Source organism: Schistocerca cancellata, chromosome 2 (genome assembly GCF_023864275.1).
Source record: "Schistocerca cancellata isolate TAMUIC-IGC-003103 chromosome 2, iqSchCanc2.1, whole genome shotgun sequence".
NCBI lineage: Eukaryota > Metazoa > Arthropoda > Insecta > Orthoptera > Acrididae > Schistocerca > Schistocerca cancellata.
Genome location: NC_064627.1, coordinates 375,146,759 through 375,167,917, shown reverse-complemented (window position 1 = coordinate 375,167,917; position 21,159 = coordinate 375,146,759). Strand labels below are relative to the sequence as shown.

Genomic DNA, 21,159 nt, shown 5'->3' with positions numbered 1-21,159 from the left:
TTGATAAACTGTACACCTGTACATTGGCCCTATTGGATGTTTAGTGTGTTGTCAATTTTCAACAGAGTTATATGTGTCTGCTTACGAGTGGCGATTATTTCTTTGTTTCAAAGATGGACAAGAGAACTGACATTAAATTTTTCTACAAAAATGGAACAGAACATAACTAAGTTTTAGAAATGGTGAATACTGCGTTTTATGTCTCTGCTATTAATAAAACAAGGGTTTACTAGTTACTGCGATAGTCGTGAAGAAGTTGAAGATGGCAAACGTTCTGGCGCCCTAGCAAGTCAGCAACCGACAAAAACGTGAAAAAAGTAGAATAAATGATTATCATAGATAGTCGAATCACAATCAGAAAAGTTGCTGAATACGTCGGCATATCAACTCGTTCATCATGAAATCTGTTCGGATGTTTTGGGTATGAAACAAGTGAAAGAAAAATTTGTGTCAAAGAAGCGAAAACAGCGGTGAACTGAAGTTACTTAGGCGTTGCTAAATGAAGTCAACAACGATACATAAGAAACAGGTGACGAAACATGGGTGTTGGGTACGACATCGAAAGTATGCGTCAGTCGTCCCAGTGAAGGCATTCTTGCTCCCAAAGACGGAAAGAAGCTGGGCATGTGCTGTCGACCGTCAATGTTCTGCGTACTGTTTACTTAGGTTTTAACGGCATAGCGCGTCATGACTTCTTCCATAAAGGCCTAACGATCAATGAGGAGTACTGCTTACATGTTCCACGCCGTTTGTGGCAAACAATGCGAAAATAACGCCCAAATTTGTGGCCAAACAGTTCGTGGCTTTAGCACCTACTCAAATTCATTGTTTGTTAGAGAGCTTTCGGTAAGAAAACAGCAAAGCAATGTTGCACAGCCTCCATATTTGCTGAATATGGCCCTGTAGGACGTTTTTCCATTTACAAAAACAAAGAAAAGTTTTAAGGGACCATTGTTTTAGAAGCTTAGGTGAGATTAAAAGCCCATAGCTAAAAGAACTGAGTGCTATCCCAAAGATCGAGTTCCATAAGTATTTAAATAATTGGAAGAATTGCTAACGTAAGTGTATAATATCTAATGGGGATGCTTTGAAGGAGACAACATCAATGTAGACGAATAAATAAAATTATTTCTACAAATTATAAATTCCCCGTACTTTTTGAACGTACATCGTATGTCGCAAATTCCATGAAATCGTTGCTGTCTGCGATGTGTGCAGGAGTCAGGGAGTCAGGGAATGTTCTGAATAACATTAACCATGTCTACGACCATTAAACTTCCTTCTTCAACATGTGCATCTATATTCTTCAAACCATTGTGATGTGTATTTAACCTGTTACTAGGGCTTCATCCCGTTCCATGCAAGTACGGAACACGGGCAGAATGTCTTTTTAGATGGCTGTGTGTGCGCTGTAATGAATCTAATCTTGTCTTCGACCTTTGTAAACAGGGTTCCTGGGGATAGTTTGCGTCTGCCTTCAAGTACCTGCCAGTTCAATTTCTTCAGCATCTCTCTGACGCTCTCCCATGGATCAATAGAACCTGTGACCATTCCTGCTGCTGTTCTCTTTACGGGTTCAATATCCCCTGTTAGTACTACTTGGTACTGGTCTCACACACTTGAGCAATACTATAGGATGACTCACACGAGTTATTTGTTAGCAATATCCTTTGTAGAGTGGTTGCCTTTTCTTACTTTTCTATCAATCAACCGAAGTTTACAATGTGCTTTACCTTCACCTGGGCGTATGTACATGTTCCATTTAATATCCCTATAGAGTTTTACATCGAGGAATTTTTTTTTTTGAGTTGACCGATTCGAACTACGACTCGTTGATACGATAGTCATAAGATTTTTGAACATTAAGCGCAACTTGCCAATCTTTGCACGAATTTGAAACCTTATCTATATCTGACTGAATATTTGTGCAGCTTCTTTCAGACAGCACTTCATCACAGATACTTGAAGTATCTGCAAAACTCCTGAAATATTGATATTATCATTATTATTGTATGTAAGGTCTTTAACATACTTATTTGAAGATATTAGTAATGGATGACCATTGTCTGATTACGCTATGGCTATTTCAAGTAGGTTTCATGTCACAGGTGAAATTTATACGCCAAAGCCACGAAATTCTCACAGTTGGTTGTACAAAATAAGAGTAGAGGTAAGCGTAACTCATTTTATTACAAAAGGGCAACAAAAAGTACAAACATAACAAAGACTATAAAAAAAAACAACGAAGGATGATGGGACGCGAGGTCCGTTTGGAGGTGAGAGAGCGAGTATAATGTACATATGACAGTCAGCGACTATGTGGGCGGCAGCGGCAGGCGGAGTCAGCGGTCAGTGCCATCCGTGGGCCTTGATCTGGTGGTACACGTGCTTGTAGACGGGCACGTGCACGGGGTACGGCTTGGGCACCGGCACGGCGATGGGCTTCTCCACGGTCACGTGGTACGGCTTCTCCACGGGGTAGGGAACTTTCTTCTCGACCGTCACGTGGTACGGCTTCTCGACGGGCACGTGGATGGTCTTGATGACCGGCACCTCGACGCGCTCAGCGTGCCGCGTGTACACGGGGTACGGGTGCGGCACGTGCACGGCCACGGGGTGTGGTACCGGCACCGGAATGTGGTGCGGCACCGGGATCTGCCAACAAATTGCAATTCCCATTAACATGGCGTACTACATCAACAGTCATACACAAGGGGCATTCGACAACAGGGTTGAGCAAGTGTACCTTGCAAGAAAAAATGGTTCAAATGGCTCTGAGCACTATGGGACTTAACATTTGTGGTCATCAGTCCCCTAGAACTTAGAACTACTTAAACCTAACTAACCTAAGGACATCACGCACATCCATGCCCGAGGCAGGATTCGAACCTGCGACCGTAGTAGTCGCGCGGTTCCGGACTGAGCGCCTGAACCGCTAGACCACCGCGGCCGGCGTACCTTACAAGACAGATAGTAAACAACGCAGTATACAGGTATTATCAAACACATGTTACTACACCGTGTTTGCTGAGAGGATATTTAAGTTTCCGGAGAAGTAGTTCTGTACATCGCAGGAAGAATGTCCACAGCAAGCAACTCTGACACATGATGCTCAAGATACTGGAACGCTATGCTGTATTGCAACTGGTCGATACAGAGCATGCGAAACTGTAAAACCATCAATGGGAATCGTTGAATGACAGACAAGGTTGTTCTCTCGAAAGACTCAGTTATTCTGCATCTGTCTTTTATCCTACGTAGCGGTGTCATGAGAATGACAAAATAAAAGGTATGGTGTTTGTGGATGCTAACAGTAATTAATCTCTTGATCCGTACGCTAATGGTGTATGAAAGAGCATAACTAACACTTAAATGAGGGATCGTCCGTGCTGCAATTTACAGTGACATGCGGCGTATCCACGTAGTTGTGCAAACTACTGAACGATAGGCAAAGAACCGCACTGGTAGCTGAATCTTTAACACTGCTGACACCGCTGAGTTATCCTGTTACATCAGGTGGGTCGCTCGAAACTCTGCTCTACAAAAGCCATCTTTCTCTTCATCACGGTGTGTAAATCTTTCCTCTGATGTTCTCTTTCTGATGGTGACTGTCAGCCAGTGACAAAGCGAGTCTCCCTTAAGTTTCTTGTTTGCCAGTGCTCGCGTGGAAAGGTTAGCAGAAAAGCCGTTTATGTTTTTGTGAAAACATCCGCGAGGTACTAGCGGAAGGGACCTTTATGGCACCTCAAATGATGAATCATTTTGATAACTCATTTCATGCGATACTGATTGTAAATGCTGATGCATAGATTTGGAGCAGTTGTAATGTTTCCTGAATGACAGTTGCAGAGCAAATTGATCTACACATGTAAGCTCCATTCAGAGGCTGTAAGTAACGCTAGTTGGACGTTTGGTCGTCAACCACCGTCTCTAGTTTGGGATAAAAATCTGCGAAACATTTTAGAGGGGAAGTACCAATACTTTGATTATTCCTGCATCTTCTGCTGTTACACATATGCCAAGCAATATGTCGTTTGTGGAATCACTTCAAATAGGAAAGACAGGGTGAACACTGCTGCCGAGTTGTTGAAATCAATCGTGCAGACCTCTGGGGGTTCAAAATTCAGCAATCGAGTGGGACGAACATCTGGACATTTTACTACTGCACATAGTCCTCTGATGAACAATAAGAATAAGAAAGTAACATCGCTGTTAGGGCCAGCGGGCACTCGACGCAACCAGCCACCATATGAGTCTCTGCACAGTGGCGTTTCTGTATGGGCGGCATATAATCACAGCGACATCCCAGTAGTTGTCATATTTCTGAACCCTGCTCCTCTGAAGAATAAATGTGGGATCAACCCACAAGCAGTATCTGAGACTTTTTCGCTCACGGGCCGAGGTCCAGCAAGTTACACAGTGGACCTTTGGAGGATTGTGCAAAGCGAAACTGACATAAGTACAAAGCTTTGAATCTGATAGTGAGGGGTGCTGGTATATGTGAGCTAGTAAGAGTATGTTACTGTGAGAACGTTGTTCCACTTTTAACGTGACGGGAAATTTCGTTATGGCATTCACACCATTTGGAAGTGAACTATTAAATCTGAGATTCCAACTGTTAATGTGTTGGTTGAAGCCATTCGTAGATGAGACATGTGGGTGTTTCTTGAAATAGGAAATCACTCTAATTAACAATTTTGATTTAGTCTTGTCACATATATATCGGATGCATCATCTGTTTGTGCCAAACAGCTGGTGATCTGACGTTAAGGGCACCAGTGATGGTGGGTGAGGTATTAATGATGATCACTCACCTTGAGCACCTTGACCTTGGGCGGCTCGATGCTCTTGTGGAAGACGTTCACGTGCTCATGAATTGGCTCGTAGCTGCCGGCGTCGTGTCCGCCGTCGCCGCCGCCGCCGTAGCCGCCCCCATAGCCTCCATCGTAGCCGCCTCCGACGCCGCCGCCATAGCCGCCGCCTCCGTAGCCACCTCCGTGGCCTTCAAGGCCGCCGCCCCCGACGCCGCCGTCGACGCCTCGCTTCTCCACCTTGCGCTCATTGGACGCTGCCGGGTAGCAGTGCGCGCTCGCCACCAGTAACGCCAAGCAAATCTGTCCGAACGCAGTGTAAATACAAATGTTACTCCGGCTCAGTACTGGATACGTTAAAGATTAGATTACTTCTTGCAAAGAATTGAAGATGCATTTGCCTCGGGCACTTCTCGTGGTGGAGTTCAGAGTTAGACAGCCTAAGAACAGGTGGACCTTGGCGAAGGACGAACATATGAAACTGAAAATGGAATGGTAGGCAGAACCTTATGTTTCAAGGAATTTGTTCCACTAAAAGTAGTAATCATACCTTACGGAAATGAAAGGTAAGGAGAAGGGGTAAAAATGTACCAGAAAAGATCCTTCTACTCTCGAATATGTCGAAGAATGATAACACGTTGTTTATACTAATCTAAGGACCGAATCACTATTTCCAGTGACACATACCGTCACTGGATCGTATTGTAAGGGAAGTTCGGGGTCTAACCTATGTCTGTGGTGTATGAACTTAAACCTATGTCACCCAGAAAGGGACACAGTTCTCCAACCATCTTTCGAGATCGTGTGCTTCTGCAGTAGCATACTTCAACAATACTGGCTGCGGAATTTTGAAAATTGAGCTGCTCTTTTATTCGCGATTTGTGGATGAAAAATGGCAAACTATAAATCACCGCTTCTTCTCTCATTGTGGACTGTGATAATTAAACTAGTGCATCTATTTTCCCATTACTTTTCCAATTTCAAGCTCTAGCGATTCTGCATATGCATGGCCCGTGTCATTGTGATTGCTCCTACAAAACGAGAATACGGGGAAAGAACGACAAATCGTTTTGCCGCACATAGGTCCATATTATATAAAACTCAAATATTACAAACCAGAATTACCGCATGTTTCTGAAATGATGTTATGGCACAGGTGCAACGATTAGAAAACCTCCAGTGAATAATAGTCATAACGAAGAAGATATTTTCACTGTCGCTAGATTATTATGCAAAAATTAATGTGACTCATTTTATACACACGTTAATTCCTTAGACTATTGGCAATCGATCACTCTCTGTTATTTAACGTTTCGCTTCCGACGAGTGAGTTACGACAGATTTATTCTGATATTCATTGGAAAAATTTTCAGGATTCATTAGAGAATCCATTGCTACCGGTAAATATTTTTTCCCAGGAGAAAGTCTAACATACTGAAAGGTATCTACTCCATCTAGTCTCAAGATGAATCACTCGAAAGTTCGTCAATACTGACACGTGTTTCCACAAAGTCTTTGACCACTGTCGTCGAGCATGGAAAACACAAAAGAAGTGATGTGGATTGAGAGATCTATTTTGCTATATACAAATGGTTCAAATGGCTCTGAGCACTGTGGGACTTAACATCTGAGGTCATCAGTCCCCTAGAACTTAGAACTACTTAAACCTAAGTAACCTAAGGACATCACACACATTCATTCCCGAGGCAGGATTCGAACCTGCGACCGTAGTGGTCGCGTGGTACCAGACTGAAGCGCCTATAACTGCTCGGCCACAGCGGCCGGCTTGCTATATACATCTTCTTCACCCCACCGTGTGGTAGTGTTGTATTACGGCTCCACTTTACTAAACATCGGATGATTCAGTGAAATGACAACTTCCGTTGGCAAACCGAATAAATACAAATATCTCAGAATTTTCGCTAGAAAGCACATGTATCACGATTCGTCTGCGAATGCCGAAGAGTGCTAATAACCTAGCTGTTGGGCTACCTAAACCAATAAACACTAAACCCCTCTCCGCCCCCCCCCCCCCACAATACACACACACTTACTCTAAACTGACAGCACAATAAATTTTAAAAATAAGTTTTTCGTTAAACCTTCATCTTGCCTTTAGCGACTCCGGTGGACTTTATTCAACATTTCTATGCACTCTTGTGCTGAACAGGCCCCCAAGCGTTCTTTCGATCTTCTGTGACTTCTCGTTTGTACAGCTCGACAGCAGCCGCGGATTCAAGATTAGTCATAAACCGATTCCTTCGTGGGTGAATTACATTTCATTAGCTTTCTTCACGCCCTTAGAAATATATTTCTATGATCTAATTTCAATGTCAGTTTCATTAATTGTCCGTCCTTGGTAGCTGAGTGGTCACTGAGACGGGATATCATACCTAACAGCTCGGGTTATATTCCCGGCTGGGTCGGAGATTTTCTCCGCTCGGACACTGCGTGTTGTGTTGTACTTAACATCGTCATTTCATCCCCATCGACACGCAAGTCACCGAAGTTGCGTCAACTCGAAAGACTTGCACCCTACGGGAGGCCCTAGCCACATGGCATTTCCATTTCAGTTTTATTAAATCGACTTCAGGATCAGGATGTGCCATTTTCAAACAAAAATTACTAAAACAACCAACGTTTCGACCTTTTCAGCAGCGGTTATCTTTAGAGCTACCAAACTCATTTAGTCATCCTGCCGAGGACCTCTGAAAAGATGATGGAAATGTCTCTTTTTATAGCTGTTTTAGTTTCATTATTACGTGTCCTAACATGGAAAGAATTTTATTCACATATTTGTATGCTACTAGTACCAGAGAAGTATGCCTCCGCAGATTTCGATGTTCCGATCTTCTTTCTGGCTGTTACCTTCGGGACTAATGAACTCACTCAGTCGTACTGACTAGGACCGCTTAAAAGACAGTGCAAATGTCTAGTTTTTTTATAGCTGTTTGGTTTAACACAATGCGCTCTAACGCCCAACCTGATTTTATCAAAAAACGTGGCTGCCTAAGGAGATCTGATTATTGCAACTGACCTACGGATTAATCGACGATGGGATAGTAATAAAACAAGTCGTAAGCACTAACCCTATGGGAGTTACAAAAATTCACCGTAAGAACAACACATATGCTTCTAAAGTTTTGGTCACGATGAAGAGAAGTGTTGATGAACAAAATTTGCATCACTGGTCACGCTGCACAAGATCTCGATCTCCGTCGCAGGGCGAGCACACGTGAGATGTGGAGCGACTCACCATGTGGAGGGCCATCGTGGCGCTGGAACGATGCTGTGGGCTGCAGAGGAGAGCTACAGTGGGCGACTGATGGCCCGATGGCCGGCGCTGGCCTATTATAGGCGGCCCGGCGGCTCCTTTCACCGGGCGAGCAGGCAGAGGCGGCATGCGGCAAGTAGCGCCCCCACCCTGCGTCCGCCAGGTGGGGACCGGGCGCGGCGACGGGACAGCCGGCGAGAGCACGGGGCAGCCGCGGCCGACTTTCCGCGGCCACCCCGCCACCGGATACTCGCCGGCTCCGGGTGTCTGCACATTCCTGCCCGCTTCTTTCTCGAACTTGCACCTCCTCAGGGTCGCCTGCGTGCGAATTCCAGAGGAACCATGTCTAAATGCAGATTGCATCGTATACGAATGCGTGGTGTTTGTTATTCCGAATATGTCCGAGAGAACAGGAACTCCCATTCAATAATTGATTCGCCTCGATTGGCCGTCAATCCATCATCTCCAGTGCGGATGCACAATTACGTTCGGTTTCCTTTGGGAATCTCAAAGTAGCGAGCATGAGGACCATGGACGGGCACTGCAGATATGTGGCTCTCGGTGGGACTGTGCCTCGGTCGGAAGGCGAGGTCAGACCGCACAGTTTCGAGAAACTCTTTGTCCGGATGGCACATTGGTTAACGCAGCTGACTAAGAAGCATAAGATCCCTATCTCGAGTCCCGGCCATGTAAAAATTTTCACTCATTGCCGCTGATTCAGCATGAAGTCCCGATGGAGCTGGCATCAGTGAATCCTTCCCTTTCCATTCTTCCCGCTGAAATTTCAATGTACATAAAACTGTATCCTTGTTCTTACAAACACAGTTACTACAATATCGTATTTATCTACAGATACACGGGTAATGACTTTGAATTAAATGTCTCTCCTATACAGGAAGTACAAAAACCGTATGAATGTAGGTGGTAGACACATGGCTGACCGCATATGGAAGTTAGAGTCTGGCCGTGAAGCGCGCACTGACAGCCGAAACTGTTAAGGCGACCCCTCGAGACAAGCGGGAAACCCGGGTTGGAATCCCAGACCGGCACAAATTTTCAATGTTGTCCTTCCATTCTGCAGTTTGACATTGCCCGTATTCGCAACTGAGAATACATTTCATGTACATAAAAAAGTTATCTGCGCGAAGTTTGGGCCTGCGTTTCGATTTTTCATGAAAGCGTCACGATAAAATAATAAGTGTTTCGTATTAAAATGTGATTAAATGATCCATTTTTTAAATATTGTGGTTATATAGAGCAAAATAATTGTTACAGAATAGACAAATAACTTTTTTTTTTTGCATGTAGCAGGAATCTGTGGATTCGTGAAGGCAACAGCGTATCGAGGAATGTCATCGTCAAGGATGAGGTCAGCACGATCAGTGGTGGCATCTTTGATAAAACAGACAACCACCTGAAGTATATCACAGACGTACATGACATGCGCCTAGATGGGCTCGATTTAATACTAGTGTCTCATGGATCAGCTACGTAACCGCTTTACACTGTTCTTTTTATTTCCTTTTCGACGCTGCCGTAACTGTCGCATTCGCTTGGCACTGGACGTTTTAGTCTTTTTGGATCCATTTCGACGCGAGCTTATCTGTAACTTGCGTTCTCTGTAATGCCGAGAATATCTATGAGTCTTATGGGATGATATATTTCATCACTTTTAAATTTTCAATTTACGAGGGCGTGCCGGAAAACATTGCCACCGAATTTTTTATGTGAAATCTCTTAAATCTTTTCAAATAAAAAGGATTCTGCATCTTTATACTTCGTGCATTCACATATGCAGCCCTCTGCGGCACGTGGTGGTGTGTAACGTAACCATGTCGATGCTTGAGGAACAGTGTGCTGCAATCGAGTTTCGAATTCCAAGAGCACTTCCACACCTCCTTCAGCATCACAGTGTCAGCATACACGGGCGCTGCGACATCTGCAACAGTCCGATGCTTTGGGTTCACCGTCATGGATCATCCTCCACACAGTCCTGACTTTGCCCCATCCACTTTTCATATGTTTCCACAACTTAAACGCCGTCGACGACTTGGATAGTGATGAAGCGGTGCAAACAGAGACGAGATGGCGACGCCGTCAACAAAGTGAAACTTTGCACAGGCGCGTTGTCAAGAAACTGGTCTCTTGTAGGGAGAAATATGTTAGTCGCCAGGGTGATTATGTTAAATATATATTCAGGTGTGAAGAATTGAGATGTAGGACGCTAATAACATTTGCTTTATTTAAAAAGCCTTAAGAGTGTGCACATAAAAAATTCGGAGTCATTACTTTTCAGCACGCCCATGTTGTTTCACTTTGGGTCCTTCTACTGCTCCAGTTATTAGCGATTCGAGTCTGGCGATACATTGTCACACAGGACTATCCTGCAGACGAGTGAGTACTTTTCTCTTCAAAACTACGAAGCAACTTTGAATAAATTGTGTTGTCCTTCAGTCCGAAGACTTGGTCGATACACTTTTCCTCGCTAGTCTGTCATGTGCAAACTTATTTACCTCTGTGTAACAATTGTAATCTACATACAGTGTTATCGTCTTGGACACTCTTTCCTCCAATACCAAAATGACTATCCTTGATGCCTTAGGATGTGTCCTCTTAGCCGATAATTTCTTTTCTCATTTATAATTCTTACATCCTTGTGAGGTATTCTCCCATCCATGTACTTGCCAGCATTCTTCTATACCACCACATTTCAAAAAAGTCTGTTATCTTCTTGTCTTAACTGTTTATCGTCTACCCTGTAGACCAATATCTAAAGAATAGGCATACTAACATTTGAATTTGCAATCGATGTTTACAAATTTCTCTTTATTAACTGCTACCGAAGTAGCTAAGTGTAGAGACTGTGACTATATGGAATTTTTCTTTGTTTTAAACTTTTACGAACGGTGATACTTATTTTGTTTCCAATTTAACGTAACACGTATATTCTGCTCATCTTCAGCCGTGTACAAATACAGATACGTGATATTAATCTATAAAATATATAAAATACTGTAAATTACGCCTAAGTAAGATTTCCCGATAGCTTCTACTGCATCAGCAGGACATTGCACAAAATTGTAGCTCTAGAATTTCTGTATTAATTTAGATTATCATACGTCTATGTGTATACACGCCTACCGATGAAGAGAACACGCTCTAAATGCGTAGCGTTATCTCAGAAATAAAATAAATATAAATGTGACTGGCAGCGTTGTAACTCAATATAAATTTCTCTTTGCACGAATATTTTTCTGCCTATAGCCAATTTGCATCTTACATCCTCTATATTTCGGCTAAAGTTATTTTTCTTCCAAAATAACAAAACTCATCAACCCTTTTTACTGACTCATTTTATATTTTAATGTACTCAGCACTGCATCATTTAAATCTAATACTTTCTTCTTTTACTTTAAAATAATACTGATCTTATAAATTTTTTCAAGATATCATCCGTTCCTTTCAATTGATCTTGCCACGCGAAGTAGCTGTGCGGTCAAGGGGTGTCTTGTCACGGTTCGCGCGGCTCCCCCCGTCGGAGGTTCGAATCCTCCCTCGGGCATGGGTGAGTGTGTTGACCTTAGCGTAAGTTAGTTTAAGTTAGATTAAGTAGTGTGTAAGCCTAGGGACCGATGATCACAACAGTTTAGTCCCATAATCCTTACCACAAATTTCCAGTTCTTCCAAGCCATTTGCCTTTTACAACAGAATAAGGTGTCATTGGTGAAATCTCGAAGTTTTTGTTTCTTCTTACTGAACTTTCATTCTCATTCCAAATTTTCCCTTGTTTACCCTTACTGCCTCCTCAGTCTGCAGATTGAAGAACATGGGGGTAGGCTACAACCCCGACTCAATCTCTTTACGGTTTTTGTTTCCCTTACATATTTCGACAGGGTCTGCTTTCTGTATATGTTGTGGGTAAGCCTTCGTTCCCTGTATTTTATCCCAGAAACTTTCGAATTTCAAAGTTATATTCTAGTCAACACAGTCAAAAGTTTTTCTAGAACAACAAACATTATGAACGTTGATTTCGGTTTCACCAATCTTTTAAGATAAATAGTACTGTTTATAGCTGAGGTCTTCAGTTGAGTTTTACTATTTTAGAATGTGTTGGACTTCTCAGTACTGTTGCTTATTAATTTCTGTCGGCGAATACAAGCGGTTGAAAGTGACAAAACGGAACGTGTTATCGTAGTTTTCTGGAACATAGAGGTTTTTGAGTCTATATTGGTCCTGTCTGTATTAACGATTGATTTATCGCTACTTTTCGAAATAAATTTTCCACAAGGCCTAGATGCTGAAGATCATCGGTTCACACGCATGTTCAGAAAAAGTAGATAGGAAAGGAAGGGATTTGCATTTATGAGTCAAAGTACTTTTTTCTTTTTGTGTAACAAATCAAAACGTAAATGTAATGTTAAAGTAAGAGTATGTTCAACTGTTTTCACCATTGAGAATCTATTTAGAAAATGGACAGGATACAGAGATTGGCATTAACTGTTGTATGTGGCGAACGAAAACATTCTACTTTGGTTTATCTGTGATGGATGCATACGTTTCTTCCTATAAATGATAGCGTCTGATGGTACCGTTCCGATGTCTGTGGAGACCATGCAGTATCACAGGAAGAAGGCGATCAGTATCCGATGCAAACTTCAGGGTTAACACTAAGCCGCCGGAACAGCAGTCATTAATCTAATAAGGTTCCATCTGGGTCTAATTTCCCTGTAGACATTCTTCTGTAGTAGGGGTTCATTCAGAAGCAGTATTAATGCCGGTTCCGTTTCCTATTATACGACATATAGTCAGCGTCGATTCGCAGAGAGAGATAATAGACAATCTCACAAAGCCGTAAAATTTTCTTTCTATGAATTTAGGAATTACGTTTGCACCGTAGTAATCTTATACCGGAACAGAAAATACCTGTTATTACTCGTAATGTTTCATTTCTGTGCAGGTCGAAGTATCCGGGCACCCCTTTGTTAAACGGAATTGACCGCTAGATGTCAGGAGAGGTCGACCCACCAGTATAAAAGGAGGCGGGGAGGAGTATCGTGTTATCAGTAAAGTGGCAGGCAGTAACAACAGAAAGGGGCGGTGATGAGAGCTCAGTGACATCAACCGTGGACTAGTCATTAGATGTCATCTGATTAACAGACCCAGCAGAGACAATTCTAAAGCTGCCCGGGTCGACCGTTGGTGATGTGACTGTGAAGTGGAACGGCGAGGGAACACCCACAGCTAAACCGGGACCTGACAGACTTCAGGGACTTACGGACAGGGTCAGTGGAGCACTGAGGTTGTGGTTGTAAAAAATTGCATGAAATCACCGGATGGAGTCACTTCTGAGTTCCAAAGTGCTACCATCAGTCCAGCTATCACAAAGACTGCGCGTATGGAGTTAAAAACAATGCGGCTTCTCATAAGGCAAACATGTCTGTAGTCAACACATACGGTGATGAAAAGAGTAATGCGACTGGACAGTAGATGACTGGAAACGAATTTGGAGTGAGTAATCACGCTGTATCCGGTAGCAATCACTTGCCATCATGTGTAGTTCCAACAGTGAATTACAGAGGTGGTGGCGGTAAAGTATGGGGGTGAATTTCGCCGCTAAGATATTGTCCCATTGTTGTATTTAAAAACGCTAAATGCGGAAGTAAGTGAAGCATTATATAGTGTGTACAGTAGAGTAACAGTTTGGAGTCGATGACTGTATTAGTGCGACATTACACGCTGTCATAAAATAATATCTACGAGGCGATGTGGAAAATAACATTTATAAAATGGACATGCCAGCACAGGACCGGACCTGAACCCAATGGAACCACCTGTGGGATGAGTTACAACGTCTACATTTTTCCAGACCCCAGCGTCCTACAACACTACCTTCTCCCCAACATCTCTGCGCGATTCAGGATGAAACATATCAACCCCAACCGGTGCGTGGATCATTTATTAACCGGCCATGGACCATACCCCTCGCATCTACTGCGTATAAACCTCGATCAGGAAGCTGATTGTGTCTCTGGACAGACAGGAACCCGAGAGACGTACTTCTATACTCTGCCGATTAGTCGCAGAAAAGACGAGTGATACCCCCACACAACGACATAACTCAACCATTTAGAGCTCAGACTTCGTAAATTGATGCCACCACTATGCGGACAGACTGTGTAGGGCGCTGCAAAAAGAGTACTTGCAGAGACGAGAGTACAGGCGGCAAAGGGCACAGATGGCAAATGATCAGACAGACAATACTAACGAGACAGGCTACAGCAGAAATGGCAGAAGATTAGATGAAAGCGGCACAGGTTACCAAATGCATAGTCATCGGACTAATGTTAACTATTTCCGTCTCCCAGTTAGTTTTAACTTTACACGTGAACCTGTCACATTCTTAAACTTTCCTAAAATAATAAGAAATAAAATAAGTTTTACATCTCTTTTGTATACATGTTAACTGAAGTCACTTACTTAAGTCCGTCCGTATAGAGAGGGCTAATCTCAGGAGCAGCTATAACGATATTGATCAATACAAACAGAACAGTTACCGTATCATTCACTTGTTTATTTTGCCACTACACATTTCGATGGTTCATACCATCATCTTCGGCCGATAGTTGTTTACTTGCATTGCTGGAGTTGGTGAAGAGTCAGATGCCTTTCCACAGATTTCGGAGAGTGAATTGTACTTATAGGGACAGTAATGTTGTAAAATTTCTGCATAGTGTTGTTTGATGTATGTCCTTGTCACTGCACATTAATATACACTGTCACTTCTGAGATCTTGTAAACATCACAGATACGTTTGTTTACATTGCTTACAGAGATAAACATGTTTTTCATTTTTTTAAATATGAAAAAGTTGTTCCAGAATACTGACATATGCACCATTCAGTTACTTTGTTAGGTAGTTATATACTGTGAAAGGCCGTCTGTACTCTTCAGCAAAAACAACCACGTAAATAAACAATTTTCTAGCTGAAGATGACGATGTGAACCATCGAAACGTGCGATGGCAAAATAAATAAGGGACTGACGCAGAAACTGTTTTATTTGTATTTGTCAACAGTCGCAGCTCTTATAATGCCATCCCTTATGAACGAAATATTGATTTTGACCCATTTTTGACTAATAGATGCATGATTCACGAGGAAGGCTTTTCTATACAATTCTGAAATATTTCGTAACAATTTTTCGAATTAATTAAATGTAAGTCGTGGACCCAATGCCATTGACTCCTAGCGAACAGTCGCCATAACTCGAGAGAGGAAAGTGCCTCGAGAATGCAGCAAGCTGAGTATGGAATATGTCGTAGAGGGCTAAAGGTATGTTGCTGTAAACTGAAAGAGTGTGGGGCTGAATCGTAGCTGAGTCCTTTTCTTTTTCACTCTACCTTTTAACCTGGTATTCACACTCAATGGTGAGAAGATACTCGTACGCATTTCGAAATCTAGTGATAGTTTCAGACTACCAATTATGCTTTCCTCAGATCAGCAGTCGCAACTGGCACACTCAGTTATGTGGGAATTCTTCGGACATCAAACAGTGAGTAACTCAAGTTTGACGTATCGTTAGAAATACTGATAATAACAAAAGGTAACCCCTCCACCTCCAGTCTGTGATGTGAGATGACAATTTGAAATAATCAAGTATTTTTCACCAACAGTTTCTCTGCAATAGTTTAAGAACAACTGCATAGCGAAAACGCGTGTTAAACTAAAATATGTGGTGTTTTATTTTTTAGGCTAAAATAAAAACAGTTTCTGAAAAACTACTTCAGCAACTTTGCTTCGTTTACCCAAAGTATGTTCTTCCAGCACAGCAGCAGATGTCTCAACTTTTCGCTTTCTGCCTTCCTTGAATGCACCTTAATGCGGCTGTTAGGCGCATTAACGTGGGGCTGGGGGGGGGGGGGTACTGATGGCTGAGGGCATGGATCACATCTCAGTGGCACCAGTTGGGTCTATCAGTAGATTGAGTTTCATTAGGCATGGCCTGCACCTCAATAGGTATGGGAAGGGGAGGCTGGCTAAGCTTATAGGTGACAGTGTAGTGGGTGGTGGTGGTGGTGTCACTCATGGAAAAATTCCTGTAGTAGTTGGTGTTAGAGCTGATAGGTATATCTGCTTAAAGTAAGTGCCTCTAACTAAGGGCTCACCTTCAGAGGATGTAATGTTTCCAAATAGAGCAGGAATTAGCATATTTCATCAAAATATAAGAGGTATTAGAGATAAAGTTAGTGAACCGCTAATAGATGTTGACTCTGAAATTATTGGTATTTCAGAGCACCACTTAAATAATTTTTAATTCAGAGGCTTCCTTTACCAGGCTACAGATTAGCTGGCTGTTTCTCAAGGAGCTCCTTGCGGGGTGGGGGAGTGGCTCTGTAAGTAAAAAACAGTATTCCATTTGAGTCCATAGACATACCACGACCCTGCACTGAACAGATATTTGAAAGTTGTGCAGCGTTAGTTAAATTTAGTGAAACTAAACTTCTAATTGTTGTTGTTTATAGGTTCCTTAACTCCGACTTCAAGGCATTTTTGCTCAAAACAGAGAGGGTTCTTGATTCACTTTGTAGGAAGTATCAGACAGTAGTTATATGTAGTGACTTCAATATTAATTTTCTATATGATTGAGCAAGAAAAAGGATGTTAGCAGATCTCCTAAATTCATATGGTCCTATGCAAACTGTGTTTTTTCTAACTAGGGTGCAGGGGAACAGTAGCACAGCCATAGACAATACTTTTATTAAATTTTCATTGCTAGATGGACATTCTGATAGTAAAAGCGTAAATGGCCTTTCAGACCATCATGCACAAATTTTAGCACTAAAAGGCTTTTGTACTGAAACCAATGTCATATTTAATTACAATTATATAGGAAAGTTAATCCAACAGCATTAGAGAGTTTTTTAAAACTTGTTAAGGAACAAGAGTGGCAGGATGTTTATAGTGCCGATAATACAGATGATAAATACAATGCTTTCCATAATACATTTCTTATGTTCTTTGAGAGTTGCTTTCCATTAGAACATTCCAAACAGGCTACTAGAAGTAATGGACAGCCCAGGTGTCTGACTAGTGGGATAAGGTGTCATGTAGAACAAACTGGGAATTGTATCAAAATGTTAGAAGTAGTCACAATCAAGCTACAGTAGCCCATAACAAACAGTATTGTAAGGTGCTTAAAAATGATATTAGGAAGGCAAATAGTATGTGGTATGCAAATAGAATAGCTAATCACAGGATTAAATTAAAACCATATGGTCAGTTATATAGGAAGTGTCTGGTCAGCAGCACAAGGTCGACAATATCAAGTCAGTTCGCAGTAAAAATATTTCTGTTACTGATAAATCAGATATATGTGCAGTATTTAGCAATCATTTTCTGAGCGTTGCTGGTCAATTAATTAAAAATTTAGTTTTTACAGGAAATCATATAACTTTCTTGTCAAATGCCTTTCCAAGATTGATGTCTGAAATACTCCTCTGTGATGCAGACCAGAGGGAGACTGAGTCAATAATTAAGTCACTGAAGACTAAGAACTCTCATGGTTATGATGGAGTGTCTAGCAGAGTATTGAAGTACTGTGCTGGACATGCTAGCTTTGTATTTAGCCATATTTGTAATTTTTCCTTTAGGAATGGTCAGTTTCCTGAGCGATTAAAGTACTCAGTAGTAAAGCCACTTTATAAACAGGGATAAAGGGACAATGTAGATAATTCTAGACTTATTTCTATGCCACTAGTGTTTGCAAAAGTTATTGAAAAGGCTCTGTATGTAAGGATAATTGAACATTTTATATCATAGGATTTGCTTTCAAATGTACAGTTAGGCTTTAGAAGTCGTTTAACATCTGAAAATGCTATATTCTCTTTTCTCTGTGAGGTACTGCATGTGCTAAACAAAAAGTTACGAACGCTTGGCGTATTTTTTGGTTTAACTAAGGCATTTTATTGTGTTGATCACAAAATATTGGTCCATAAGTTGGACCATTACGGAATATGGGGAGTAGCTCACAATTGATTCACCTTTTACTTTAGCAACAGGCAGCAAAAGGTCATTATTCACGATGTTGATAACGGCTGTGATGTGGGATCTGAGTGGGGTACTGTCAAGTGGGAGGGTGTCCCAGGGATCAGTGTTGGGGCCGCACCTGTTCCTTATTTATATAAATGATATGCCCTCTAGTATTACGGGTAACTCTAAAATATTTCTGTTTGCTGATGACACTAGCTTGGTAGTAAAGGACGTTGCGTGCAACATTGACTCGGTTTCCAATAGTGCAGTACGTGACCTCAGTTCATGGATTGTAGAAAATAAACTAACGTAAATCACAGTAAGACCCAGTTTTTACAGTTTCTAACACACAATACAACAAAACCTGACGTTTTAATTTCACAGAACGGGCATATGATTAGTGAAACTGAACAGTTCAGATTTCTAGTTGTTCAGATAGATAGTAAGCTGTCATGGAAAGCCCACGTTCAGGATCTTGTTCAAAGACTTAATACTGCCATTTTTACTATTCGAACGGTATCAAAAGTGAGTGATACTTCGACACGAAAATTAGTTTACTTTGCTTATTTTCATTCACTTATGTCGTATAGTATTATATATTGGGGTAACTCTTCCCATTCTACAAGGATATTTTTGGCTCAGAAACGGGCGGTTCGGGCAATAAGTGGTGTGAGTTCACGAACCTCTTGTCGACCTCTATTCAAGAGTCTGGGTATTTTGACATTGGCCTCTCAATATGTATATTCCTTATTGTCGTATCTTGTTACCAATATTAGTTTATTCCCAAGAATAAGCAGCTATCACTCGGTTAATACTCGGGAGAAACCAAACCTGCACTTGGATCGGACTTCCTTAACTCTTATGCAAAAAGGTGTGCAGTATACTGCTGCATCCATTTTCAATAAGCTGCCATTCGAATTCAAAAATCTTAGCAGTAATCCACGCGCTTTCAAATCGAAGCTGAAGAGTTTCCTCATGGGTCACTCCTTCTATTTTGTCGAGGAGTTCCTTGAAAAATTAAACTGATTCTTATTGTATTGCTGATAGCGTTTACTTAAAGTTATGGACGGACTTTTTTCAGGTTCATGAACATTTATTTTTATCTGTTATTACTTTTATGTTGTAATTTCATGTACTGACACGTTCGATGACCTTGGAGATTTGCTCTTCAAATTTGGCCCTACGGAACTTGACGTGTAAATAAATAAATAAAAATATCTAGACGAGGAAATGATTCCTTGCATGGCACAGCGAAGAAGCCTGCCATAAAGAGCCCACGACAAAGAATTGCGGCAAATAGTCTCAACACTGCATCACAGTGTGTACTACGCTTCACAAGAGCAACACTATAACACTAACGAAACATGTTTATCATGCGTGTTCTTTAAATTTTTTAAATAATTTTACCAACTTATCCAGCCTCCAATACATACTAAATCACTCACACACACACACACACACATACGCTGATGATTCGCATACAATATTTACTTCACTCGTAAACGTATTACTTACATCACGACGTTCTACCATCATTGCCATGAGATGTCACTCAAGACGCCATTGCAACATGCAAAACATAATACTGATACCCGCAGTAAACTTTCGAGCCATGAACTGCCTACTCGCGTAAGTAATATCGTAGTGTTTATCTTCAGTTGCTTAATGTCGTTCTCTGAAATTTATTGGTAACTCTCTGCAGCAGCTCGCTGACAAAATTCACTACGCCACACCAGTCATGTGACCATTGCGAAGCCGAGTCGGGTCGCTAATAATGTATATATACAGGGAATTTTACTATTCATTTTACACATTTCTATTGTAGAGGGAACTTAGGAGATCAGGTTGTGCGTAGGAACCCATGTCCGGAAACGTCAACCAACGACGCCACTGAGCGTCAAATCTATAGGCGCTGGCGCCTGTAAATGTTTGTACGCACAGGGTGTTTCCGTGGTATATTACAAACTTTCAACGATGATGGATAAGGATAAATTTATCAAGTTGAGGTAAAGATCCCAGTACCGTAAACAAACGAGTTGAAAGCTATAAGTGAAAATGTTGTGATACCTCTGATAGTGTACGTGTACTGTTGTTGCTATTATTGTAGGGTATGCAACTTTCAGAGGTGGTAGTATAGACCAAGTCAAGAGAAATCGCGTAGTTAAAAATGAGCTCTAAAATGAATACCTTAACATCTATGAGCACTTGTTCAATAGAGGATTTGAGTTTCACATTACAGAATATGAACAAGTGCTCATAGCCCTTCAGGAATGCATTTTTGATCACATAATTAATAGACGTTTTTTCTTACTCTGGTGCATATTACCACCTCCGAAAGTTCCATACCATACATTCTCAACAACAGCAGTACCGGTACAGTTATTCCACTGTCAGAAATGTGAGAACGTTATTCGCTTGTAACTTTCGACTCGTTACTTTCCGAACCAGAGACGTTGGCCTTAAATTGTTACATTTGTTCGTCTCCATCGTCCTTGAAAGTCTGTAACATCATAACCGAATCACATATACAAACATTTACAGTCGCCGGCGTCTATAACTTTGATGCTCTGTAGTGCTGATGATTGACGTTTTCTGTCAAGGGTTCCTATGTAAAACTTGATATACTAAGTCCTCTCTACGTATAACGTCCAGAAGAGTGTAACATGAATTGTGAAACACCTTGTACATGATTTAATATTGCGAAAACATGACCAGTGGTAGTAAACTAAGTGGCAGGTCATTTTTAACTGGCAGCAAATAAAATAATCACCATTTCCTCTGGTTTCACTTTTTAAGGAAGACTGGGCTTCCTCCACAGGCAATCAGACATCTCACTGACCGTGTCCACAGCAGAGCTCTAGTCGTCACAAAGACGAAGGCTGGACATGTCCATTTTAATTTCCAATAATAGACGTCCTGAGACTTTTGATAAGATAGTAAATGTTATCACGCTTTCACCTTGTTCCTGTCATAAACCGGCTGTCAAAACTACGAGGACGTTCTTTTTGTGTTCATTCTTGCTTTTTAAATCATATTTTCCCCCAAG

General features: G+C 41.6%; 1 protein-coding gene across 1 annotated transcript in view; it reads right to left on the bottom strand.

The window, feature by feature from the left end:
- Nucleotides 1-2,171: 2,171 nt before the first annotated feature.
- The window catches only part of LOC126154178 (uncharacterized), a 49,962-nt gene continuing 30,974 nt past the window's right edge, over nucleotides 2,172-21,159 (bottom strand). Inside the window, exons 4-6 of the mRNA XM_049916120.1 lie at nucleotides 8,068-8,403; nucleotides 4,815-5,114; nucleotides 2,172-2,655 (exon numbers count right to left, since the gene is read on the bottom strand). Coding sequence (XP_049772077.1) covers nucleotides 2,350-2,655; nucleotides 4,815-5,114; nucleotides 8,068-8,403 — 942 coding nt within the window. The 3' untranslated portion in view covers nucleotides 2,172-2,349. The remainder of the gene's footprint in view (nucleotides 2,656-4,814; nucleotides 5,115-8,067; nucleotides 8,404-21,159) is intronic.